We start from the raw sequence: 27,170 nt of genomic DNA on the forward strand, positions 1-27,170 counted from the left end.
ATTCAAGGGAGTCCGAAAAAATATCGATATAACCGGGACTATCGATATATCCGACCCTGTTTGCATGTAATTTTCTCCGTGCGTGCATAGAAATAGTATCGATATAACCGGGACTATTGATATATCCGATATCGATATAACGAGACTTTACTGTATATATATATATTGTGATATCATGAGAGGCTAGCTCTCAGCGGGACGGGACGAGAAGTGCAATGGACGACAGGTTTGGATACAAACAAAAGGTTTTAATCAAGGGTTCCAGGGGGAATTCACAAGCAACAAAGGTTCGAATAGTGTCTCTTCCAATACTTGTCAAAATAAAGTCTCTTCTGACACTTAAATCCAAATAAAGTCTCTTCTGCTACTTAAATCCAAATAAGGTCTCTTCTGAGGTAAAACTGAAGACGGAGTTCTTTACAAGAGTCTCTAGGCCTCACCCCTCTTGACGTCCTCGTCATGTAGCCTAGCCACCTTAGCTAGGTTCAAATCCAGTGTCCAGTCGTGTGGTCCCAACTGGCAATGAGGTCCACGCAGCAATCAACTTCTCCACAGAGCACAGCAATCGAGCTTGTCTTTCCCCAAGCTGCAGACTCAGAGGCTCTCTGCCTTAAGAGCCCTGCTTTCCAATCAAGCCCTGATCAGCTGCAGGTGTGTGGGTTTAATTGCTGCCTTCCACCAGGTGGGGCCAAGACTCTCTCTGGGTGGAGCCATCTTAGGGGGATGTATTTGCCCTCCAGGACACAGCCTCTCGTGACATCACACATCCCTCCCCTTGAGACCGACGTCCTCGGCGGGGTGAAGGATGCGAAACAGGCCAGGAAGGCCTCCCTTCGGGAGAGGGCATCCGCATTGCCTTGGCGCTTGCCAGCCCTGTGGACCACAGAGAAGTTAAAGGCCTGCAGACTCAAGAACCACCTTGTTACTCTGCTGTTGGTCTCCTTGTTCCTGGCCATCCATTGGAGAGGAGCATGATCAGAGACCACTGTGAAACGTCTTCCCAGGAGATAGAAGCGCAATGACTCCAGCGCCCATGTAATGGCCAGGCACTCCTTCTCCACTGTGGAATAATTCTTTTCCCTGGGCAACAGCTTCCTGCTAAGGTACAGGATGGGATGTTCCTCTCCTCCATGTACTTGCGAGAGTACAGCCCCCAGACGAACTTCTGATGCATCCGCTTGCACCATGAAGTCCTTGCTGAAGTCTGGTGCCACCAGGATCGGGCTGGAACATAACACCTGTTTTAGATTGGCGAAGGCCATTTCGGCCTCTGGGTTCCATTTCACCAATCGGGAGTGTTTTTTGGTCGTCAATTCTGTCATGGGGGCTGCTATAGTAGCGAAGTCAGCGATAAAGCGTCTATAGTAGCCAGCCATGCCTAAGAACGACCTCACCTGCTTCTTGGTAAGTGGTTGGGGCCAATCTCGTATGGCCCGTAGTTTTGCTTCTTGAGGCTTCACCAGCCCCCATCCTATAGTGTAGCCCAGGTAGTTGGTCTCGCCAAATGCCAACCTGCACTTTTTCGGGTTCGCTGTGAGACCTGCTTTTCTGAGGGAGTCAATCACAGCTTGCACTCGGGGTAAGTGACTCTCCCAGTCGGGACTCTGTATGACGACATCATCTAAATATGCTGCTGCGTACCTCTTGTGGGGGGTGAGAATCCGGTCCATTAGGCGCTGAAACGTGGCGGGTGCTCCATGGAGACCAAACGGGAGCCTGGTGTATTGGTAGAGCCCCTCAGGTGTGGCGAAGGCTGTCTTCTCCTTTGATGCCGGGGTCAGGGGCACCTGCCAATAACCCTTTGTGAGGTCGAGAGTGCCTGTCCCAGGGAGTCAATAAGATCATCAACACGAGGCATCGGGTACGCATCAAATTCAGACACCTCATTCAACTTCCGATAGTCGTTGCAGAATCGTATTGACCCGTCTGGCTTGGGAACCAACACGATCGGACTTGCCCAGGCACTTTGGGACTCCTCAATTATTCCAAGTTCCAGCATCTTCCGTATCTCCTCTTGAATAGCTGCCTTACGGGCCTCCGGCACCCGGTATGGACGTTGGTGGACTGTTTTTCCAGGTGTGGTGCGTATCTCGTGTTGCACCACGTCCGTGTGTCCAGGTATGGAGGAGAAGACGTCTTGGTTACGCTCAACCAATTCGAGGGTCATCTGGCGTTGGTGTGGGGACAAATTTGGACCCGTCTGGACGTCTTCTCTGGCCGGTTCCTTCGCCTCGCTGGGGGGTAGGCAACTAAACAGCGCCTCTCTGGCATGCCATTTCTTTAGGAGGTTAACGTGATAAATCTGCTCCGGTTTCCTCTTACCAGGTTGCCTCACCTTGTAGTTTACCTCCCCCACGCGTTCGATGACCTCAAAGGGCCCCTGCCAGGATGCCAGGAACTTGCACTCCACGGTTGGTACCAAGACCAGCACTCGGTCCCCTGGCTTGAACTCTCGAGGCTGGGCAGGTCTATTGTAGGAGGCTTGCTGCTGTCGTTGGGCCGCTTCCATGTGTTCTCGCACTATGGGGTAAATGGCCTTCATCCTTTCCCGCATGTCCCCCACATGCTCGATGAGGGTACGTTGTCGGCACGGCTGCTCTTCCCAAGCCTCTTTGGCGATATCCAGCAGTCCCCGGGGCCTGTAAGAGTACAACAACTCAAAGGGTGAGAAACCGGTAGAAGACTGTGGTACCTCCCTCACGGCAAACAGCAAGTATGGGAGCAGTTGATCCCAGTTTCGGCCATCTTCTTTGATAACTTTCCTCATCATGGCCTTGATTGTTTTGTTGAATCGCTCTACCAATCCATCTGTCTGTGGGTGGTAGATGGAGGTTCTCAGCTGCTTGACCTTGAGCAGGGCACACAGGTCCTTCATGACCTTGGACATAAAGGGGGTTCCCTGGTCGGTCAGTATTTCCTTTGGGATCCCTACCCGGCTGGCAAGAGCAAACAGTTCCTTTGCGATCTGCTTTGTGGTAGCCTTTCTGAGGGGGACAGCTTCTGGGAACCGGGTGGCATAATCCATCATTACTAAAATATACTGGTGTCCCCTCGCACTTTTTGGTAGGGGTCCGACTATGTCCAGCCCAAGCCTCTGAAAAGGGGTCTCAATGATGGGTAAGGGAATTAGCGGGTTTCTGTACGTGGGCTTGGGCGCCACCTGTTGGCACTCGGGGCAAGAACGACAATAGTTCTCGACATCCTTGTGTACTCCTGGCCAGAAGAACCGTTGCAAGATTCTCTCTTTTGTCTTTTCCACCCCTAGGTGTCCCCCTAGCAGGTGTGTGTGTGCCAAGTCCAGTACTGTAGCTCGGTGGGGTTGTGGTACAAGAAGTAGCTCGCGTACTTCATCATTTTGCTTCGTAACCTGGTATAATAGCCCCCGATCAACCGCAAAATGGGGGTATGTGGGGCTTGTCCTTTCCCCCAGTACTACACCCTCTAAAACCTGCACATTCTTCATGGCGTTGGCAAGGGTAGGATCCTGTAACTGGGCTGTACCATACCGGCCTGTTAGAGGAAGCAGCTTCTGGGTCCCTGGGTTCTCATCACCACTGGAAGCCGGGAGATTTTCTGGCGCTGGAGTTTCCTCGGCGGTCTCTGGGCCAGACTCCGTCTCCGGTGGTGCATTTGCTGTCCCTAGGAGGGCACAGGCTGGGGAGAGTGAATTAGAGGGGTAGGCTTGAGTATTCACTGCACGCGTCTTACCTCTCCCCTTCCGAGGTAGTCGGGCCAGTCTTTCCTGTGTTTCTCTCCACAGGGGTTGAAAGGCCGGGCAGTCGCGTTCAATCAGGAGGGGGACAGGGAGAGAGTCAACCACACCAGCTACCGTGCGGATGATTCCCTTGGTTGTGGTCATGGTGAGTTCCGTAGTGTGGTACTCTCTGGTGTCTCCGTGGACGCAGGAGACTGGAAGGGTTTTCTCCGGAGATAACCTGGTTGGATCGACCAGCGTTTGGCGCACCAAGGTGACCAGGCTTCCGGAGTCCAGCAGGGCTTCAACATCCTGTTGATTCACCGTCACTGGACAGGTGGGGGGTCGTGTTAGTGAGCTTTCACTACCCCCCAGGAGGGAGGCATAGTGAGCAGGGTGGGCACTAGAAGAGTCAGCGGTCGGCATTGACTCTTCCGCTGGTTTTCCACACTGCCATGAGATGTGTCCCGTCTCTCCGCATCTGTGGCATCGTCTGCTTTCGGTGCCACTGGGCGTCCGCCACTGCCTGGGTGGACTTCTGACCCTACCTGGAGCAATCTTGGCGGGCTTGGGCAACTTTGGGCGGGCCATTTCAGTCCGGGATGGGGATGTGTTGCCGGTTTCCCTCTTGGTCGTTCGCAGCATCTCCGCTGTGGCCTGGTACTGCTCCACCGCTGCCACTGTTTGACCCGCAGTAGTCAGCGACTGCTGACTGATTATCCTTTTTGCCTCATAGGGCAGGGCTCGTAAGTAGCGATCCACGATAATGGCCTCGACCACCTCAGCTGCCGTGCTCCTTTCCGGTTCCAGCCACTTCCGTGCGATGCGGGCCAATTCGTGCATCTGTTCCCGTGGAGGTTGGTCTGGCTGGAAAGTCCAGGTGTGGAAGCGCTGTGCCATCCCGAACTTGGTGAGCCCATGTCTGCTGAGAATTTCAGCTTTTAAATAGTCGTAGTCTTCTGCTCTGTCTGCGGTCAAGTCCAGGACAGCATTCAGCGATTCCCCTGTCAGGAAGGGTGCAAGCAATCCCACCCACTGCTGCTTGGGCCACTTTTCTCGAGTGGCGGTTGCTTCAAACGTATGCAAGTACGCCTCAACATCATCCGTCGCCCCCATCTTGGCTAAAAAATCCCCCGCCTTCACCCGGGGAATATTCTTGGCGGCCATTTGTTTCTGCAAGAGCAATTCCTCTGCCCTCAGTTCATTGGCTCTCTTTTGCTCCTCCAGGAGAGCCAAATTGGCCCGATATTGGGCTTCCTGACTTGCAAGCAGGGTTTTCAAAATGTCTTCCATTGTTGTAATTGAGGATTTTTCAATTTAGAAAAAACATAACACAACCCATCAATGTCCATGCACTTACTAACGCTTGTCCAATACCCGCATCCTCCACCATATGTGATATCATGAGAGGCTAGCTCTCAGCGGGACGGGACAAGAAGTGCAATGGACGACAGGTTTGGATACAAACAAAAGGTTTTAATCAAGGGTTCCAGGGGGAATTCACAAGCAACAAAGGTTCGAATAGTGTCTCTTCCAATACTTGTCAAAATAAAGTCTCTTCTGATACTTAAATCCAAATAAAGTCTCTTCTGCTACTTAAATCCAAATAAGGTCTCTTCTGAGGTAAAACTGAAGACGGAGTTCTTTACAAGAGTCTCTAGGCCTCACCCCTCTTGACGTCCTCGTCATGTAGCCTAGCCACCTTAGCTAGGTTCAAATCCAGTGTCCAGTCGTGTGGTCCCAACTGGCAATGAGTTCCACGCAGCAATCAACTTCTCCACAGAGCACAGCAATCGAGCTTGTCTTTCCCCAAGCTGCACACTCAGAGGCTCTCTGCCTTAAGAGCCCTGCTTTCCAATCAAGCCCTGATCAGCTGGAGTTGTGTGGGTTTAATTGCTGCCTTCCACCAGGTGGGGCCAAGACTCTCTCTGGGTGGAGCCATCTTAGGGGGATGTATTTGCCCTCCAGGACACAGCCTCTCGTGACGTCACAAATATATATATATATATATACACAACGTAGACTAAACTTAGACACATAAATGAGTGGTTTATAATAAACATTGAATGTTTTAGAATGTGCATATATCAAAAACTGTTTCACAAGAGCTTCCGTGTCCCGTGGTTGTCAAACTATTATTTATTTGTTCATTTCTTTGCGTTAATGTTCATTTCGTGCGACTGATAAAGTTGCAAGGTGGAGCGATGGTCGAAAGCTTCTCTCATGGGGTTTTCTCTGGGTCGTCCATTCTCCTCCATCATTCCAAAAGTATGAATTGTCGGTTAATTGAAGAATTTGTATTGTCCCCAGGTATGATTGGGAGTGTAAATGGTTGTTTGTCTGTGTGCCTCGCAATTTGCTGGCAATCAGTTTGGCATGTCTCTGCCTCCTGCCCGAAGACAGCTGGGATAGGTTACAGCACGCCCGCAACCCTCACAGGGGTTAGTGCAGGGGTGGGCAAACTTTTTGACTCGCAGGCCGCATTGGGTTCTAAAATTTGACAGAGGGGCCGGGCCAGGAACATTTGGAGGGAGTGTTTGGGCCGGAAATACTAAACCTAAAGCATTAAAGGACAACCGACACCTCCGGACAAGTTATGTCCATAATTTATAAAATCACTTCAAATGACTTTGACTGAGCATATTTTACAAAGATTCCACAGCATATAGCTATAGTTTACGTTCTAAGACTTGCGCTGAATATTCACAAAGTCTTGTTTTCGAGTTGATGACGATCCCCATGTGACGTCACATTTGGACCGCCCCTGACCGTGAAAGCGACACACAATGCATTTTGGGTACTTTGTTTGGTCTGAAAACTTCGTGTTGATCCGTGTTGATGGCGAAATTAGAAGGAAAACACATAAATAACGGCATGGTGAATCGTTGTGTGTTGCACCAAGACAACTATTTGATATTCGCTGACACAAATTCCCTTCCCTTCTCGAATTGATATGGGAGGACTCCTTGAATCAATTGCAAACATTTATGCTTTCCTCTTCAGAACTATTTGAATCATATTCATAACTGGATGAGTAACAAGAAAGCATCTTCTCCGAATCTGAAGCCATTGTTTTGATTCTCGAGCAAAGCAAGATGTCTTGGCGTGACGTCACGAACAAGGGGGTGGGACCTTCTGAAACTGGCCATTTCCGGATTCATTTTGAAGTCATTTTTATTGGTGTTTTTCATTTAACTAAAAATATCAGCCTGCCTGATTTTATTTTAGATGCTATAAAACGTTTTTCTGATGTCAGTGGGAAACACAAAAAAATGGTGGCGGTTGTCCTTTAAATGTACTGTGTACAAACCTCATCGCACAGTAAGAACCCAATTTATTAACTGTCTTTCAAATGTGAAAAATATCCCTGATCAGTAAATAAATTTGCCTCAAGGAATATGGCGTTTACCAGTGACGTGCAGTCAGTGGAGGCAGGTGAGGCAGTGCCTCACCTGTCATCATGGAAAGCTGTCATGGAAATATCAAATGAAAAAATAAATTAAACAGTTAGATGTATTTAGTGATTTGTACTTTAAAGTTCTTGTTCATTTAATTTCACCGTTTTAGGATTTTTTTCAAAATCGCTGAATTTACCGTTCAAATACTAAGTAGAGAGGAGCGGTGACGTCATTGATGACGTCAGTGCCTCACCAGCCATGAACCTCACCGCACGTCACTGGCGTTTACATACTATTTCGCAGATACTTGGATGAGGAAATGGAAATAGATTAAAAGAACATATGCACTGTGATTCATTAAGATTGCGTCTGTTTTTAATAAGTTTCCATCGAAGGGGCAAAGTTAAAGAAATCAACATTTATTGAAAAATGGAATCACTTTCAACATTCAAAACATATTATTCCACAACGAAATATTCAAACTCAATAATACCTACTTGTGTTAAATTCCGCCAATTCATAGATGGTTTGTCCTGACCGCGCGCTCAACAAACTCTCCCCTGAAGCCCTCGCCTTCACGCGCAAACAATACACGTGTACCGTCGCCGAGCACGCAGACATAGGCTACCTGCAGTGAAATTTGCATACTCTGCACGGCAGCCAATCAGAAGCCTGCTGCTTTCTTCCGGACTTTCGCAAGCGTTATAAAGTCGTACAATTGCATGTCATTTTCCAAAATAGATGCACAGAACGTCAGCCCAGAAGAAAGATTCAAAAGAAGCTAACAACATATGTGACGCTACAAAACGAAAAATTTACATTAAACCGTGACTGTAAAGTGTACGTGAGACTTATGAAAGGGCTTAGTGGCTCGTAGGAAGCAATGCAAACGTTGCATTGGTAAATTTACTCCAGCAAAATCTAGCCATGCACATTTACCGTAAATTAAGCAACGTAGCATTTGTAGTAGGTACGTTCTTGATTTAAAAAAAAAACTTTATACTTTGTGCCAATGTTTTTTAATGTGATTAGTTGTCTCATTGTGCTTCAAGTTGTGAAAAATGGCAACTTTTCAGTTATCTGCCCTGTTGTCTGCTAACTTTTTGTCATGAGTTTCAGACACTGTTTTTACTATAATTTGGGCAGGTTCGGCGGGCCGGATTAAAAAGCCTAACGGGCCGTATGTGGCCCGCGGGCCGTAGTTTGCCCATGACTGGGTTAGTGGCTCGGATAATGGATGGAAGCATGATGAACAAGCTTCCATGTGGCTAAAGAAAGTGTGGTAAAATGGTTATATTGTGTCACTTTTTGTGAAAATATCTGTCTCAACACAGTTGTGCAGAATACTGCAGAGATAAGTTTTTTCAAGCTTTGAAGTGTTTTAATATTTTGTGGTTTTCAAGATAACTTTCCTCCTATTTAGACCCACTCCTTTTTCATAGACATTGGTAGTAATATCATGCATTTTGATGGGGATTTTTTTTTTTATTGTTGCAGGTTGCATGCTGTCAGTTGCCAATTCCTAATTTAGACAAACCATGGGCTGTGTTTTGCCACTATCTTGTACCATCTAAATGCACTTGTAATTGAGGTTATTGTCATGTTTTTTTTCTGAGGGAAAGTACAAACTTCCTTGTAGATAATGTATTCACTGATGTATATTTGCAAACTGGTTCATGTCAGATAAATTAATTGGTGGTGTCATTATGGTTCTGTTCCAGTAATGTCAATGACTAAAACAGTGAAATACATTATATGCCTGCAGCTTTTATGCGGCTGTTTTACAAAATTAAATTAACTAATGTAAATAAATCAGTTGTAGAAATTAGTATTGGAATTTTAATTTGATCCCTCTTTTTGGTTACTGACTTAAATAGGAGGGTGCAAAAGGCCATTAAAATAACCAACAATGCACCTGGTGTTTCAAGTCTAAGAAGATGAACAAACACAAGTACACGTACTTTGTACTTATCAGATAAGATAGTAGCAACTTCAATGTAGGGTAAAACTGAAGGATTTTTTTGCCTTATACTTTATTTTCTCAACATGCTTTTCACTTTCCTTCAGTGAACTATTTTTACAACCGAGACTGAAATTGTTCTTTAGTGAATTTCTGCAGGGAAATTGCATGTACCCCGACACAGAAATCAAAGTATTAATTCAATTGTCAGCGCCACTGAGCTCAGGTTCATGTGGTGTCCTTCTTGTCAGGCCTACAAAAAGTACATTGGCAAAATGTCACATTGCAGTTTACTGTTCCGCAGAGAAAGGAAATAATTACCTGCACTGCGCAAAGTCATAATCTTCTGACATCTATTCCCTTTTGTTGAATATTTCATTGATTTGCCTGCTCTCTCTTTCAATTAATTTGAAGTAAATGCAGAAATGCATCTCAGTAGCTCTGCTATTTGGCACACGTTGGCAGCATAACGAGTACAGTACTGTGAAATTTGGTTTGCCTCTCAGTGGAATGTGCAAATGTACCAGAGGCCAGTTAGTGTATGACTAGTGTCCTGATTCTATTTATTTATTGCTGCCTGAGAATGCTTCATGTGACTTTGGCTACTTCATTGTTTAGCACCAGAAGCCAAGCAGGAGGAGATGAAGGTGAAAGCAGACCCCCAGCCGCCTCGCTCGATGAAAAAGGGCAGCTCCACTCCTCAGACGGGCAGTGACAAGAAGGAGAGGAGAGGGAAGCACAAAGGTCAGCCCGATGATGAACCGCCAGTCCGACACAGGAACAACTTGAGATGAGTGCTTCACAAACACATTGAAGTGACAGGCAGTACCAAAGTCCAAGCAAGACACAAATCTAACGCAACAGGAAAAGTGATATACAATACACACTCGAAAAATTCAACTTCAGTCACTAATCAATTTAAATGTTCACAATCTTTCAAATGAAAGATGTCAGAAATGTCATTGATGATTCTCCTCTAATTTGATGTACATAATAGTACATTACCTAACTTGTTGCAGCATGGGATGAATCTTTGAAACTCTTTATTATAACGTCCCGATATTGTCATATGAAATGGTTTTAACAATCTGTAAGTTAACACAACCTGAAAGGCACTGACTTACTGGCTGAATCCTGTTCTGTGATTGGATGAAAAACGGTGAGTTGAAGCACGTAACATGGTGGGCCTGCCTTTATGCGTGTGTGTGTGTGTGGGGGGGGTTCAAAATGGTGAATTTTGACTGTGAAGCTGAAAGGCTTGTCAAGTTATGTGTTTTTAGTCAAGTCCCATAACTACCAAGTCCAAGTCAAGTTGACCTCTCACAAGGTTTACATGCAAATCCTAAAATTAGTGACTGGAGGCTCGCTCGAGTCAAGTCATGTGACTCGAGTACCTCAGCTCTGCAGTTAAGCGTGAGCATGGGTATGTCACGGTTTGCAAGATGGTGATGGCAGTTGTGGATCCCAAAAAGCAGGCAGGAAGGAGCAGCATGTTGTATTTGAGAAATGGTATTAAAGTCAAAAGGAACAAAATCTAAAACATTTGAATCATTTGAACAGAAAAATACAAAGTATCAAAAGAAAAACCAAGAGTGAAAGTCTGCCAAGGTGAAACAAATACAAGCACAGCATACAATGCATACACAGTGCATACAATTGCATACAATGACTCGACGCCGAATGGTCGTGCCGGGAGTCCTTTTGAGTGTCGCTGATTGGGAACGACCAGCACCAGCGAGGCAGCACGCAGGGCTGACAGCGCTACCCGTTGGTCGCCAATCCGAACGTGGCAGGCTGCCACTGATCGGGACGACCAGCACCTGTGCAGGTGCAGGCGGGGCTGACAGCGCCACCCGTTGGTGGCGCCGACCAGATCATGACAGAGTAACAGAACAAGTTAACAGCTTAGTTTAACTCCACTTTGTTATTTGTTTTTGTGGCTTAGGAGGGATGGACAGCTTGGCTTGCCAGACAGAGGACAGTCAGATTCAAATCTTAACAGTGGGCCACCCTTCGTCAGAGGATGGCGAGGGGGAGTCGGTCATGAGCTGCACTCCGTCACAGAGCAAGCAGGACCTACGCGTGACCATGCTCAAAAAAGGTGCAGTATTGTTTCTGGTCCACATAACCAATGCCTTAGGACCAACAAACTTGCTGAACCAAGATGTAATGGAACGAGAGATGCGTTTTTGAAAATTGTCTTCCAATACCTGACACCTTATTTATTTCCATTATCTGTGAAGGAATATCAAGCAGTATGAATTTTGATGAGGAGGAAGATGATAACGATGAAATTAGTTCCACTTCATCACAGCTCAACAACAACACAAGACCGGGATCCGCCACCAGCAAGAAGTCATGCAAGGTAAAAGTGTGTTTTCAGATCCTGTTCCTACCTTGTTTGGGTGCCCCCCCCCCTCCAAAAATGTCTCATAATGGTGTCATGCATTGATTTGCCATAATGTGGTACCCCAACTCATGAGTGACTGTTCAATATTTTGTCGAGTTGTGCTTCCTTTAGGTTGTTTAATGCCTCTCCCAAACTTTAAAAAGAACCAAAAAAATAATCAATATTAAAGCATTTTTATTCAACCAAACCCCATTAACTTTGTTATATTAAATACCTTTGGTTTTCTCTCCCTGCAGGAGGTTGCATCAGCAACAACTCCACCAGTCACTGAACCGGTCGTTGATGTGGAAGACTTGGAAGAGTTTTCGTTGCGACCTGCATCACAGGGGGTCCGAGTGAAGTGCAGAATCACCAGGGATAAGAAAGGCATGGACAGAGGCATGTATCCCTCCTACTATCTTCACTTGGAGCGAGAGGATGGCAAGAAGGTGAGGATGTAATATCAACACGTGGACTGTGCAGTGTGAACGTGTTGTGAAAATGATTGATATAAATAAGCATGTTACAATTACTAACTGTACTGTTGCTTTGCACCAGGTGTTTCTGTTAGCAGGCAGGAAGAGAAAAAAGAGTAAAACCTCCAATTACCTCATCTCCATTGACCCCACCGATCTGTCCCGAGGTGGAGAAAGCTTCATTGGTAAACTGAGGTAAGGCACCATATACGTGCAGTCTAGAATGGTTGTGACGCAGCAACATGATTTGGGCTATAATTGGAATTGATGCCTTAGAAAATGGAGGTACCAATGACCAGCAATGTTGTGTTGTTGTTTTGCTCACTTGATATTTCTACTCCCACTCAGATTTAATTTCTACATATTCATTGTGTAAAAAAATAAAAAATAAAACTGGACATGATTTATCTTGGTCACATTATTTTTATACAAAAATAATCTAGCATTTGAAAAGCATATGTACATTTTTCATTCACTGCTCTGTATATGATTCAATTAAAAAAACAAAAACCCAGAAGCGATCCCACCATGACGTCACTGCAATCGCCATGATGTATTAAAGCCTTGTAGACACTTTTTTGTTTTTTTAAGCATACAATTAATATTTTCTCAACATCCATATGGCTGACATCAGGTAAAATCCATGTGCAAAATGTGCACTTTTCTGGAGATGACAAATTGCATGTTTATTCAAGCATCGTCAAAGAGCATAAACCATTTTCAAAACTTGAATTTGGTCAGTAATAAAATAATAAATTCCACCACATATGTGGAAAGTCGAATACAACAGTTTTCTGAAAAAAAATATTACATTTGTCAGCAGACATTTTCTGCCAGCAATATGTATTTTCCACAATCATTGCTGTCATGATGCCAAATTTCGTCTCTAGGGCTGCACCAACACAGTAGTGTCCCAAAGAGACTTTCACACAGTCATTTCATTATTCATATAATTTTGAAATCCCTTCATGTCTTCACACATCAGTCTTCTGTTTTAATAGCTGCCCATATGGAGTATCAGTATTTGGTCAAAATAAGCAGTTTCGCACAAACGTTGTGAGGCTAAACTAGCCTTTTTACCTCATTAAAGAACATTAAAGGGCAAATATTCACTATTTTTTACTTTTTCTGATTGGTGGAGTGGATCGTGAAGAGTTATGCTGGGATAGACACATGCGCATGAGATGCAATGCGATTGCGTTACTACCCATGCAGGGAAGTAGTTAAGGCAATCATGAACCAAGTAGGGACTGATGCTACACCACTTGCAAAGTAATAAGCTTTGACTGGCATGCTGATTCGCTCCTCAGTCAGTAATCGCTGCCTCTGTGGTGTTGAATGTGCTACAACTCTGACATGCACAGTTTTCATGAAGGGATGTTGGGGGAAAGTGGAGAAGCCATGGAAATTGCTAAACTTACCCAAGATTGATGTGCAACTATGGAACACTGGAATTTTATGCTTGGATGGTCAAGTATGATTTTGCAGAAGTCTGGCTGAAATTGCATTGAAGCAGCAATTATTAGCTTTGGTCACCCCCAAAAAACATTGAAGTTGCACCTGATAATCCGGTGCACTTTATAGTCCGGAAAATATGGGATATTTAAAATTACACAAAATATGTGAGTAAGAGTTTTCTATTGATTACATTTCTGCACAGCTAAATGACATGCAAAGAACGGATCCACAATCGATACAAGTCAAGACCTGAACACAACTGTCCACATTGTCAGTCACAGCCCAAAACTTCGCTGCATTTAACCTGAAATGATTCAGATCCCAGCGTGAGCTCATCTCTCAGGCAAAGTTCCACCCATGCTTGATCATGCTCTTGACATCAAGCAGTGAAGCTCCTCGTCGTCTTTCTGTCTTCCCTCTTTCTGTCCAACATTCTGTCTGCAGCAGGTCATCCATTGCTTCACACTCACCCAAACCTTTTTGCCCTCTCTGGATGCCTCTCGGGTATGATTATTGTCAGAGAGCTTTGAGCAAAATGGTCACTTCATAATCATTGGCATGTTTCATCATCTGGATCATCTGAGCTTTTCCAATATCCGTCAAACAGACTGTATTTTTATTGTAGTTTTTGGAAGCCAAAGTCAGTGCTTCTATTTGATCTGTTATCATCAAACTATCGTGACAAACTCATGTAAAATCTCAACTCATCTTTGATGGTCCGGGTCCATGATGCTCTTCTGTCTCCTGAGCACTGCAATTTATGTCTTCCATGGAAGCGTGTCCCTCCCCAATGAGATCAGTATCTTTCATGCTGCATGTGAGTTGATGCACACAATTAGGCATGGATGAGACATCATCCTGCAATCTTAAATCGTTCTCTCTGTTTTCTTCGACTGACTCCAAGTCGTCTCTTGACTTAGTTTCAGAAACGAATGTCAGAGGATTTTCTTCAGCGTCCAAGTCACTACTGCTGTCTGAGCTGTTGTCCTCAACTCCGTGCCACCATTGGAAATATTTCTTGCCTTTTGTCTTAAACCGGTGTCCACCCTTATCATTCAAGTACATTCCTGAAGTTCCAGCGAAAGAATTCTTCTTTACTTCTTGCATGCCGGGGTTTTCGCTCTCTCTGGACCCTTCTCCTTCCTCAGCCAGGCCACGAGGGCTTTTAGCAAGTTCATGAATACTATGATGCCATTCAATATCTTCTGAATCCATTTGATCTGTTGGCCTTCCCTCAAATATTCCAAGTAGAGGTTCTTCATCGTTATCTAGATCCGCACTACTATCAGAAGTGTTGTCAAACTCGTGCCACCACCTGGAACGCTTCTTTGTTTTTGTTTCCTCTTGCTGTTCAGCGTCATCCCGAGATCGCTTTCTTGATGGTCCTGGCTGAGGTTCTTCTTCCTCTTCTTCCTCCTCCTCTTCCTGGTTGACCACCATCTGAACCTCAGCTGCAAAATCATTGTCCGATTCATCTTCATTCTCTTCAATAATATGGTTAATGTGATCAGCGTGATGTCCAATTTGGACATTTACAATGTTTTCATTGACAAAGCCAATTTGGTTTTGTCTGAAGACTCTCATATGATGATTTATGATGATATGCAAGAGGAAGATAAATTCCATGTCATTGTTGTCTCCATTTGGTGGTTGATCTTCTGTTGGGACGTGAATATGGTGGCCTGGAAGACAATTAAAGCCTGTGGGTGACTATGTATACTAAACGGAAATATAAATCATGCTCATCAGGTACTTACGATTCGGACCATTGTGGTCTCCATCCCCTTGTCCATCCATTTGGCTAAAGTAACGAGAAAATTGCAAGCACTAATTGACTCATACATTTGCAGAAAGCTTTTGGCTGTCTCGAACATATTTGAGGATTGAAATGATTGTCACGCTTCCAAGAGTTACCATAAATGGCGAGACGCGTGTTTACATTCTCTGGAGAATAACCAACAACAAAATGTTTGAATTTGAGGTCAGATAAGTGTGACTGATGCCTCGGAAGGTGTTTTTCGCACTGCAGCAATGACAAAGAATTTGGCTCCGCCCCCAATATACTGTGATCTCACATAAGTAATGTCATTCCCTTCATTCATGTAAACATTATGACATTTCATTTGGAACAAGATTCTCATGCTATCACAGAACTGCTTTGTGCACAAGGGTTGCATAATCATAAACTTACCTCAGGCTGGAGGAACTGGTCTTTCCTCGTCACGGAGAAAGCTATTTACAAAGCCATCAGGAACCGCAGGTGGAAGTACTTCTGGGGGTTCGGCATTCTATTCTAGTCACAATCATGCTTATCCAGATCAGTTGGGTGAAAGGTCATTCATTCCATTTTGCATTTCCACATTCTGCCCTTTTCAAAGTTGCGTGTCAAAGCCTCAGTCGTGGCAACAGACACTTCACCCCAACGGTGCATAGAAATATACAATCCTCTTTGTAGCCATTCAATCTGAAATGCTTTGAATAAAGCACTTTATTGCATCATACGCAATGTCATCATCATGATGATGAATTTATTTATTGTGTGATATTGTACTGTTTTATGCATGACTGTCCAAGGATATGAATAAACATCTCTGCTATAGATGGTGCAAGCATTGAATGAAGTGATGGAGCACAAAGGTCTTGAGAAATTTATGTCCCTTGCTATAAAAAAAGCAGTAAGGAACATACTTTTTGAAATGCATTGCAGGTCAAACCTCATGGGCACCAAGTTCACCGTGTATGACAGTGGCTTGAACCCGATGAAGACAGCAATATGCGCCAAGAGCTCGCGGCCATTTGCTATGTGAGTTCCGTTTGTCTTATTTTTTTATCCTTCCAAGGAACTGTGAGTTCGTTTCAGGCTCCATTTAAATCACGTGTTATTTTTGAATAGGTTCAACAATTACGATGGCATTCAGTAGAGAACACAGCGATCAGAATCAGAAAGCCTTTAATAATCCCACAACGGGGAAATTTGCAATGCCAAGGAATGATGCCAATGAAAATGAAACCAATATTTTATAAGGTGTGAGTGAAACACCCAATTGTAACTCATACAGCGAGAATGAAAATCTTCAAAGGTTGCTCTTCAACCTCTCCGACAGGTGTCCATTAAGAAAAGAGGTAGTTTTGCATGCTTGCTGACAAACTAAGGATGCCACGTTAGCCACGGCAGCCCCATTTTAGACCAGTGTAGGACAAAATTTGATGGTGGAAGGACAATACTAGGGAGCAAGATGGGCAAACATCAGTCTGGCCATTATGGGAGTTGAGGCCCAGTGTGATTTTAACCCTTTCAGGGATAGTGGTTACGCATAATAATGCATATTAAAACTTTTATCTGACAATAAAACGGATAATATATCTCAATTATCTGACAAAATAAGGGGACTGTTGGGTTTATGTTAACATCATGTTTTAAAACGTGATGGATGACTGAATGAATGATTGACAGAAATGTTTTTCAAACATTTATTGGCCCAGCAAAGGGGCTACATTTGACTTTATCCATGCCACACTCATGCTCCAAAGCCCCATAAATAACATGAAATAGATATTACAGTACTTTCAAAACAGTACTTTTAATTTACACTAATAATAGATGATGTGTTGTCGTCTGTTTTGGATGAAAATGATGGCTTAAATATGTTGATGTTTTAAACTTAGGAAACCAATGTCTTGGGATTCAAGGGACCTCGTAAAATGAGTGTTATCATCCCAGGAATGAACATGGACCATGAGAGAGTGTCGATTCGGCCACGGAATGTATGTATTTCAGTAGCCACGTGGGCATATGGGAAGAGCGTTACGATGACTGACTGTTGTTTTCTTTTTCTGTTGTAGGACCATGAGTCATTATTGGCAAGGTGGCAGAACAAGAACACAGAGAGTGTGATTGAACTTCATAACAAAACTCCAGTGTGGAATGATGATACACAATCGTATGTGCTCAACTTTCACGGCAGAGTCACTCAGGCCTCTGTCAAAAATTTCCAAATAATTCACGACAATGACCGTAAGTTTCATGTACCTCAGTAGTTAATCAGTGATCATGTCAAACTTGGGAAATAAAGACAATAGGATTGCAAACCATTTTTTTGGGGTAACTCAAGTCAAATTTGAACTCGTGTCTCACATTCAGAACTCTATAATTTCAAACTGACGCAAACGGGAAAGGAACACGAGTGCCCTTTACAGTGGTGGCCGATCAAGAGAGGATGCAAGGTCATCGCCCCATGACACACATTGGTCACCACATTGAAGACAGAAAATTGAATAAAAATACTTCTAATCAAGTCAAACCATTTGGAAACATGCGTATGATAAAACCTCTAATTACCAACTTCATTGCTTTGGTGAGCACATTTCTATTTTGAAATTTTCATAAATCGAGATATTTCCAATTGAAATCAAAGAAAATGCAAATAACCCATTCCAGCCCCAAAATGAAGTTTTAAACAATTGTGTGGTAAAGTAAATATGTAATGGGATGACATGTTATATTATTAATTCACTCCTTCATGGTACTAGCGAGCAACTTATCATTCGCCTATCAACCACATTTCAAAACAATACATATGTCACTTGGTTCCAAAACGTGAAAAGAATAACAGATCTTTCTGCTCTTATATTACAAGCACTTCAAATAACACACCTTTAGGCAGTTTCCCTTTTCTTCGTGGCATTCTTACTCTTTAGCGCTTGATTGACAACACGGCTGATTATGGCACAAAAGTGGCATTTACAGTGAGATATAGTGTAAGTATATTACATCAAAATACATCTGCTAACTTTGCTAAGTTGAACATAAAAATTGGGTAACACAAACATGTCTGAGTCGAAATATAGGACTAACATGGAATAATTGATGCGATAGTCAATTATAAAGTGACGGTGTCAAGAAAATACTGATCAGGCAATGGTTTCTCACAATAATTAGGAATCAAATAAACACAGGTTTGGATCACTATTTTGACATGATCAGTTATTTGACAAGTCTCGAAGGTCACAATGCCCCATCACTGGTGACTTGGTGCTCATAGGCTCCTTGAAATAATAATAATAATAATAATAATACATTTCAAGGTCACTTTACAGTCATGGGATACGTTTTTTTCTGTGGTTGAACAGCAGCAGCCACACGCACCAGCGTTCACTCAACCCGGAATAAAAAAAAAAAAACAATTACACATAAGGAGACAAATAAATAGACAGATAAATGCACAAAAAAATAAATAGAGAGACAATGACATAAATCAATACAAAAACAAACAAATCCATACATAAATAATAATTAAACATAAAGAGACAAATACATGAATAAAAAGATAAACAGACAAGACCCCTGTGATGGACAAGAACATCGAACATGGGCATCTTCACAGCATATTATTTCCATTCACGACTTTGAGCGGCTCAGGGCCTCTCACATGAAATTGCAAAGATTTCACTTTCTGATTTCCTATCTTCATCATTTCAGCTGACTATATTGTGATGCAGTTTGGCCGTGTGGCAGAGGATGTCTTCACCATGGACTATAACTATCCAATGTGTGCCCTTCAAGCTTTTGCCATTGCCCTCTCCAGCTTTGACAGCAAGTTAGCCTGCGAATAAACAGCAGCCTAAATAAGGCCATCAACTCCATGCATGGTCTCAAGGGCTGTTCATGTAACACTGCGGCTGGTTCAAACTCCAAAATCACCATTTCCATGTATGTGTGTGTGTGTGTGTGTGTGTGTGTGTGTGTGTGTGTGTGTGTGTGTGTGTGTGCGTGTGCGTGTGTGTGTGTGTGTGTGTGTGTGTGTGTGTGTGTGTGTGTGTGTGTGTGTGTGTGTGTGTGTGCGTGTGCGTGTGTGTGTGTGTGTGTGTGCGTGCGTGTTTGGGTAGGGGGGGGGGCATCAAGCACAAAGAGCTACCCAGGTTTAAGACAATGAAATCAATGGGTTTTGTAAACATATTGAAGTTGAAGTGTGTGCATTCTAACGAAGCACCGTTCTTTGTATGTAGTAGCTAGAGCAGCTTAACATTGTAACTCATGTAACTAATAATTGCATATTTGTAAATTTTTCTAAGTTGGCTACATTTTATGTACCTGTCACAAAAACTAACCAAGTTTAAAAAAATAATTACAGAAACATTCACAAGCATGAATACTTATACAGTTACAAGATTCACACGCATGTCAAAGGCTATTTATTTCGTTATTTATGTATTTATTACATGTTTTGTTCGTTGCATACTTTTGGCACTGCGGTGCAGCAAGCACATCAAAGACAAAGCATCCACATAAAAAGAATGGACTTGAGCACGGCAAAGGCACAATACACTGCTGTGTCCCGTACAATATCATATCATTGGGTCACGTATGTGAATGTATAGAATCATGGTGCACTTTAATTTCAAGCCAGTAGTGCACTTGATTTCAGTAAATCGGTTTGTGTGCCTTTAAACACTACTGCAGTGTGGCGCTTTGGCTGTAAAGTGAGCTCTTTGCTGTTCGTGCCAACCTTATCTGCAGTTGTGGTCATAATACAGTAGACAGGTCCAAATCTGATTTTAAGAAATAAAACAGAAAACATGACGAGAAGCCCAATTAGAAGAATCAGTTCCATGATGACTTGGTTAGAGCTTATTTTCCCTCAAATGTTAACATTGTGCTTAGTGCAATGTCTGATGTCCCCTGCAAATATTATTGAGGACATGGATATAAAAAGCCTCAATACTTGGATATTGCATCTATTTGTGTCTTTGGACTATTTTTCTACTGCTCTGATGTTCCTTATCTAAAATGTAGTATGTTTATATGGAGAAGTTTAGTGCAGCGGCGCCTTACTGGGCGAGCTTACTTTCACAACATTTTTGTACTTTATCATCAAAAAAGTACATATCACGATGGCAAAGAACAATCTCTGATGCCACAATTGTTACTGTGGATCATGGGAAAATATTTTATCAGATGTGCTATTCTTGTACTTCGGTGTGTTCCAACATTTTGGATTTCTATTTCAAAACGGTTGATACTTGGCTGTGAAGTCTGCTTTTTGGTACATATTCATGATACCCATGCTTCTCTCACTTTCTGTTTTCAGTGCTGGTGATGTACAGTGAATAATGTATGTCTGACAAATGTGATGATATAGAAACTCTTGGAAAATGACAACAAAGGTGAACAAATAAAACTTGAGTATGTTTATATTTGTGCTAAATGTTGACTCAAGGTTGTGTGCTCAATTGATACTACTTTATTATCATTGGGATTTGCTAAGTAAGTAGGAGTAGGAGGAGTAGGAGTAAGTAGTTTTCCTATTTATTTCAAACCTATAAACACGTTAAGGCAAAAATTAGTGCATCCAAAAGATAGGCTACAAAATGAAAAACAAAGTAATGCAGTTTATTCAATACATTGTAAGAATAAAAATTGTAAAGAGCAGTACATTGGGGAGACTCAACAAATTCTCAAAAAAAGACTATCAACATCGCAGGGATAATACAAGTGGGCCTCAATCGGCAGTACATTTGCACCTAAAAGCTAGCAACCACTCATTTGACGACAATGAGGTTAAGAAAGAAAGAAAGAACATAGATGGTTTGAAAAGGGGGGTAAAAGAAGCGATTCTTATAAAACAACAAAATCCTTCATTAAACCGGTCTGCTGGGGTGAGGTTCAATTTGGATCGTTCATACAATAGCCTGCTTATGCAAAACAGGTTAGGCAACATTCGTAATGCTGATGAGGTGATACCGGTGGGAGTGGGGCAAATAGGCCAGTCGTTAGTCAGGAATGTAGGAACAATCAGTGGGGCCACAGGGAGGGGTCCTCTGCCTCCCCCAACCTGAGAGTAGGGTCCTATCATAGCTGTGTCCGGCGCCGCCATACCTGGACATTATGGATATATAAATAGGGCCGATACGACCAGTCAGACTTTAGTTCGCTGACGAAGCCTCTTGGATAGGAGGTGAAACGTCCGAAACCTTCAAATTTGTACAGATGACGGCTGAAGAAACCTTAATTAAAACAAATCCATAATACTTTGCAACAATGTTGTTTTTTTTTTTGCGATTAGTCATGTTATTGTGTTTCAAGTTGTGAAAAATGGGGCAGGCAACTTTATGGCCCGGGCAGGCAACTTTTCATGAACATCATCTGATGCTGGCTGATGAGCTGGCTGTGAGCTGATCATCTGAATCAGGTGTGTTGCAGCTGGGGAGATGGAAGACAGGCAGGACAGAGGCCCTCCATGCCTGGGACGAGGAATAATTGAACCATACAATAACATACATCTGTGGGAGGACCTCTCTGAGGACAAATGCGATTGAAATAGATAAATGTAATCCTCCTTTGGTCGCGTCCAGGGAAGTTGTCAACCGTCCACCCGATTTCAAAGGTAAAAATTTAAGTAAATTTGGCCAACTACCTTTTGAGTAACCTTTAAAGGGCACCCGACGTCACTTTTTGTTTTTTTAACTGACATCAGAAAAACCTTTTATAGCATCTAAAATACCCAAAACACGCAGTATGATATTTTTATTCAAATGCAAAACACCAATAAAAATGACTTAAAGTGTCCAAAATCTGCAAAAAAATTGAGCTGCGAATTGGGCATTTTCAGAAAGTCCCGCCCCCAGTTCGTGATGTCACACCAAGATGTCTTGCATTGCTGGAGAATAAAAACAATGGCTTCAGATTCGGATAATATGCTTTCTTGTTACACATCCAGTTATGAATATGATTCAAATAGTTCTGAAGAGGAAAGCATCCATGTTTGCAATCGATTAAAGAATTTATTCCGTGTCATTTTGAGGCAAACGGGCGGGGGGGAATGTCTCACCCAAAAAGGCAATAAAATGGCCACGAACTGTGAGGAATGAATCAGCCCGTTTCCACAGGCTGATAAATTCTTCCATGGAGCTTGGACTCCCTCTGCTGGCGGCCTTTGGATGTAAAATAAGGTTTTCAAAAAAAACAGTACAGCAAAATACATTGACGTGATGGAAAGATGCTACAATGCGTCTTTTTTTACGGTCAGGAGGCGGTCCTTTTCTGACGTCACGTGAGGACTCGTCACCAACTCAAAAACAAGACTTCCTGAATGTTCAGCGCGAGTCTTAAAACGTAAAATATAGCTATATGCGGTGGAATCTTATTAAAATACGCCCAGTTGAAGTCATTTGAAGCCATTTTACAAATTATGGACGCAACTTGTCCAGAGAGGTCGGTTGTCCTTTAAGCTAAAATTATTTCAAGCATATTTTTTTCCCTCTTACATAACCCACACATGGACATGTCCAGAGGAGAGGGAGTGAATACAGTATATCGGGAGAAGAATGCTGAGCCGGAACTGACAGGCAGGAGACCGAAAGGAAGACCTAAGGTTTATGGATGTTGTCAAAGAGGACATGAAGGTAGCTGGTGTGAAAGAAGAGGATGCACAAAACCATGTTAGATGGAGACTGATTTTCTTTGTTGCAAGCGTTTCAAAGACATCTGTTTTCTCAAGTGGATTTCCAAAAAAAAGGTGGGTGTGTTATTGCATAATTCTGACTGTTCTTTCCAAAAAAACATTTGATTCAAATCACGGAACGTGTACAAGGGCAAATACTTTACATCTCCCTCCTGTTTCTCATCCTCAGCCCACTGAAGTCTTTGGGAAAGTCTCTGTGAACATGACTGTCTTTCTTTGCAAAAGCTAACATTGACAAATATTCTGTTTCTCTCTCATCTGCTTCCTCCTCCTCAGGGTTGGGACATTCTGTACAACTAAATTGAAGTCTCTCCGCTTCTGTCACTGGATCTTCCTCATCAGCTTCCTCTTCCTCTGTACCATCATCTTCATCTACATTATGTTCCTTCTCATTTTCTTCTTCCTCCTCCTCCTCTTCATAGGTATCTTCTTTTGGGTAGTGAAATACATTGCTTTGGTCATTAAAACTAATATGCTTCCTCGCTCCTTTTTGACCTTGTAGGTCATTGTGTACTTGCAGACCTAATCTCTCACGCTGTGTATTCGTAGTTGCCTGGGAAGTGAGTGGATCCAGCAAAAGTCTTTTCTCAGCTTCTGCTTCCTCTTCCTCCTCCTCCTCATCTTCGTCCTCCTCCTCTCCATTTTTTTCCTGTTCCTCCTCCTGCTCCTCTTCTGCTATCTCCTCCTCCTCTTCATCTTTTTCTTCTTCCTCCATATCTTCATCAACATCTTCCCCATCCTCATCTTCCTCCTCCTCTTGAACTGTGGATAGTTTCCTTGGTCCAACCTCTTCCTCCTCTTGTTCCATTCGCTCTGCTAAGGCCTCAGCAGTGGGTTGGGCGACGGTCTCCTCCAAAGCCACACTCTCTAATTCACATTTGTAATCGGGATCGTTGTACTCGGGGTAGGTCTCTTCCGGGTAGCCTGGAAAAAGAATAAAAATACATTTGAGGAAAAAAAGGAAGAACAGGAAGCCGTCTGAGCACCTGTGTGTTATTGGCAGTCAATGGTTTTCTTTCAAGGTAAACGAAACTGTGATCTTCAGTCTGTCAGTCCATCGTGTTTTTCACTGGTTATTCTTAACCTGGGTTTGATCGAACCACAGGGGCTCCTGTAGCATATGTCACACTGCTACAGAATGTTGCGACAGGTCGAAAAGCAGCGGTGACGTCACGACCGCAGGTAGACTAAGATGGTGGCACAATAAACACGTTGACTAAGCAACTCTCCTCTCTCATTCCTCCGGACATAACATTGGCGACGAAGATGGACTTCCACGCAGCACCCCTCCCCTCGTTCATCGTGCTCCCCGGTGAGCCACCAGTCCCGTGGTCCCGTTGGTATGACTCGTTTACGACGTTTCTGACGGCGACCGGACTAAACAAGGCAAGCGAAGCACGCCGAACGGCTATGCTAATACACAGTTTAGGTAGTGAGGGGCAGCGCATTTTTCGCGCTCTTGGACCCGCGCAGACATACGGGGATTGTGTCACTTTATTGGCCCGACATTTCGCCCCACCTCAGGGCGTGATTGTCCGGCGGATTGCCTTCCATCAACGACGGCAACGAACAGGCGAGTCGGTACACCACTACGTTTCCGACTTGCGGTGTTTAGCGGGCCTCTGTAAATTCGGCCGCTTGGAGGAGGAAATGATTAGGGATCAACTCGCCGAGCACACAATTGATCCCAAACTACGGGAGAAACTGTTATTGTCCCCTGACGACCTCCCACTATCGAAGGCTGTGGAAATGGCGTTTCAATTGGAGAACGCAGCACAATTAACGGCTCGGTTCGTGAACCCACCCACACCTTCACACTCTCCCGCGTTGGCACAGATTGTTGCTCCAACCCCTCCACTCCCAGACGCCACCTTCACCTACGACTCCACCGCTACATACGACGGTGCCGAGATAAATGTGGCCAGACGTCAAGGGGCCGATGCACGCACGCCTTGTGCCAACTGTGGGTCAGCCTCGCATCCCACACGTGCGCCCACTTGCAGAGCCACCGGACAACGATGCCAACGCTGCGGGAAGATGAATCATTTCGCAAGGATGTGCCGCTCTGCTCCCACCTTCACCTACGACCGTACCGAGATAAATGTCGTCAGACATCAACGGGCCAACACACGCAGACCTTGTGCCAACTGTGGGTCTGCCTGGCACCCCACACGCGCGCCAACTTGCAAAGCCATTGGACAGAGATGCCAGCACTGCGGAAGGAGGAACCACTTCGCCAGGATGTGCCGCTCTGCTCCCACGTCAACATACCCGCCACGCCGCTCACCAGACCAGCCGAGGCGAACCACCATCCACTGCGTGGGCTCGCGCGCCAAGCCATTCAAGTGGTGCACAGTGGAACTGGATGGAGTGAGCTTACCACTCCTGCTCGACACGGCAGCCTCCAGGTCACTGTTGAACGTGTCCACAGTTCGACGGCTATTTCCTCATCTCCAGATCGAGGCCAACGCTGAGGACTTGTTTGGCTATGGCCAAACTAAGATTGGTATGGTGGGCACTGCCACCTTCACAGTGCGCTATGGCTCGAGGACTCTCCCCCCCTTCACCTTCCAAATATCCCGTTTTGTGCACTCGGCTTTTCTATCTCTGACAATGCGGGTGCCACAATTCACCCCCAGGCCAACGGCGGTGGAGAAAGCTCCAACCAAGCAGACGGCCTGCCCTACTCTTCCTCAGCCAGCAGAGGGCCCAACGAGAAGCGCCGGACGAAGCAACGCACACTTACTGTGTCGGACTGGGTCCTCATTCGCCGGCCGTGCTGCTCTCACAAATTGGACTCATTCTGGACAGCACCAGTCCAGATTACCGCCCAACTCGGACCGACCACCTTCTGTCTGGCTGACGGGTCCCGTTGGCATGCCAGCCGCCTAAGGAGAGTGGCGGCCCCGACCCCCTCGAATGACTTCTCAGGCAAAGACTACTAACGTCCTGCCACACATCAGAGAACACCGATGGGACGCCTCGAAGAGCGTGATGAACCAGCCGTGCCTGTGGGGCCAGAGCCTCGGCCAGCTCGCGTTCGCCTTTGCCCTCGGTATTTGGACAATTATCACCGATTTTGAATGTTCAGACCCTAGCCAGTGCTTAGCCTATCGCGTGGCAGAATAACCCACACGGCTAAGCAGGGAAACCGGCAGTCTACCCGGTTTCCCTTGTTACAGAGTGTTTTTGGTTCCTTCAGGGAGGGGGGTAAATGTAGCATATGTCACACTGCTACAGAATGTTGCGACAGGTCGAAAAGCAACGGTGACGTCACGACCGCAGGTAGACTAAGATGGTGGCACAATAAACACGTTGACTAAGCAACTCTCCTCTCTCATTCCTCCGGACATAACAGCTCCATGAATCAATTTCAGGGTTTCTTTACCATAGGCACATATGACTCAACATGTTATGACACACCCGCTTGGTCATCACTGGCTGCAGATGATCACATGATATTACTTGACCAATCAAAGCATTGTGGGAAAATTAGTTCTGTTATGGCAGTCAACGTGCGACCGGAGACAAATTCCTTGTGTGTTCTACATACTTCGCCAATAAAGATGATTCTGATTCTGATATTACATTGTGCATTTTTTTAAAAATATGTAATTTTTCCCTTGAAATTGTATTTATGTTTTTTAATCTCCTTGTAATGTTTTTTAATGTCCTGAATCAATATAAAAAAAACAAATACTTTTTGAAAGGTTCTTTTAATCTGGTTGGATCCCATACGAATAAAGGTTTTCTGATTCTGATACCTCTAAAATGTTAAGAACCATCGGTCTACACGATTTGGCAAATATCGAACTGGTTGGTGGAGTGGAACCACACTGGTGACTGACTGTTGCGTTTGAACGCCCAAGACGTCGACAAGATACTTACTTGAGAGTTTTGTTTACCCAAACCAGAATCCCTTTTCACATTGTGGGACAAATAACGTTTTTTCTGATTGTGGTCAATTGTACAATTTTGGTGGATCAATGTAATTTTATTACGAATACATCTTTATGGAAATCGAAACTAAGTGGCCAGGTCTACCAAATCATGTTTTTCCTCCTACATGATCTACTTCATGCTGTTCTTGGCATAGTTCTATTTCACAGGAGGCAGGCGAACTCAGAGGCTCACCACCACACCTGGGCCACATCTGCTTGAAAAGATGGCAGCCTATTCTATTGTTCTGCGAATCTTGACCTTCATATTGTGTCGTTTTTCCTCCCGCTGTGTGAATATGTCCCTGAAGGCTATTTTCAGTTGCAACTTTGTTTCATGTGTATCTGATAGTTTTGTTTTTTAGTATGTATATGTGTCGCTATTTTGGATGCCTA

General features: G+C 44.1%; 3 protein-coding genes across 4 annotated transcripts in view; 1 reads left to right on the top strand and 2 right to left on the bottom strand.

Annotated features, from left to right (window-relative positions):
* tub (TUB bipartite transcription factor) overlaps positions 1-20,580 on the top strand; it is a 72,010-nt gene extending 51,430 nt beyond the window's left edge. The window contains 10 exon segments of the mRNA XM_088992410.1: positions 9,671-9,796; positions 10,998-11,153; positions 11,296-11,417; positions 11,699-11,890; positions 12,000-12,112; positions 16,083-16,132; positions 16,135-16,178; positions 17,042-17,140; positions 17,219-17,390; positions 18,855-20,580. Coding sequence (XP_088848536.1) covers positions 9,671-9,796; positions 10,998-11,153; positions 11,296-11,417; positions 11,699-11,890; positions 12,000-12,112; positions 16,083-16,132; positions 16,135-16,178; positions 17,042-17,140; positions 17,219-17,390; positions 18,855-18,988 — 1,208 coding nt within the window. The 3' untranslated portion in view covers positions 18,989-20,580.
* Positions 14,075-16,011, bottom strand: LOC148900583 (uncharacterized). The gene is made up of 2 exons (XM_088992916.1): positions 15,133-16,011; positions 14,075-15,057 (listed from the first exon to the last, which is right to left on the bottom strand). Exons 1-2 carry the CDS (start codon positions 15,170-15,172, stop codon positions 14,075-14,077), a joined length of 1,023 nt encoding a protein of 340 aa, XP_088849042.1. The 5' UTR covers positions 15,173-16,011.
* A 1,244-nt stretch (positions 20,581-21,824) lies between the features above and the next one.
* Positions 21,825-27,170, bottom strand: part of ric3a (RIC3 acetylcholine receptor chaperone a) — a 53,187-nt gene continuing 47,841 nt past the window's right edge. For both annotated transcript variants that reach the window (XM_088992412.1, XM_088992411.1), the window contains one exon: positions 21,825-23,760. In XM_088992412.1, coding sequence (XP_088848538.1) covers positions 22,976-23,760 — 785 coding nt within the window. In that variant the 3' untranslated portion in view covers positions 21,825-22,975. The remainder of the gene's footprint in view (positions 23,761-27,170) is intronic.

This window comes from Hippocampus bargibanti, linkage group LG03 (assembly GCF_051943395.1).
Source record: "Hippocampus bargibanti isolate YZ-2025 linkage group LG03, ASM5194339v1, whole genome shotgun sequence".
NCBI lineage: Eukaryota > Metazoa > Chordata > Actinopteri > Syngnathiformes > Syngnathidae > Hippocampus > Hippocampus bargibanti.

Bases quoted from the DNA above. Each gene is read 5' to 3' on its own strand.
- LOC148900583 (XM_088992916.1), bottom strand. From the start codon at position 15,172: ATGGATGGACAAGGGGATGGAGACCACAATGGTCCGAATC. The intron at 15,058-15,132 runs GTAAGTACCTGA...ATTGTCTTCCAG, and splicing joins AGACCACAATGGTCCGAATC to GCCACCATATTCACGTCCCA.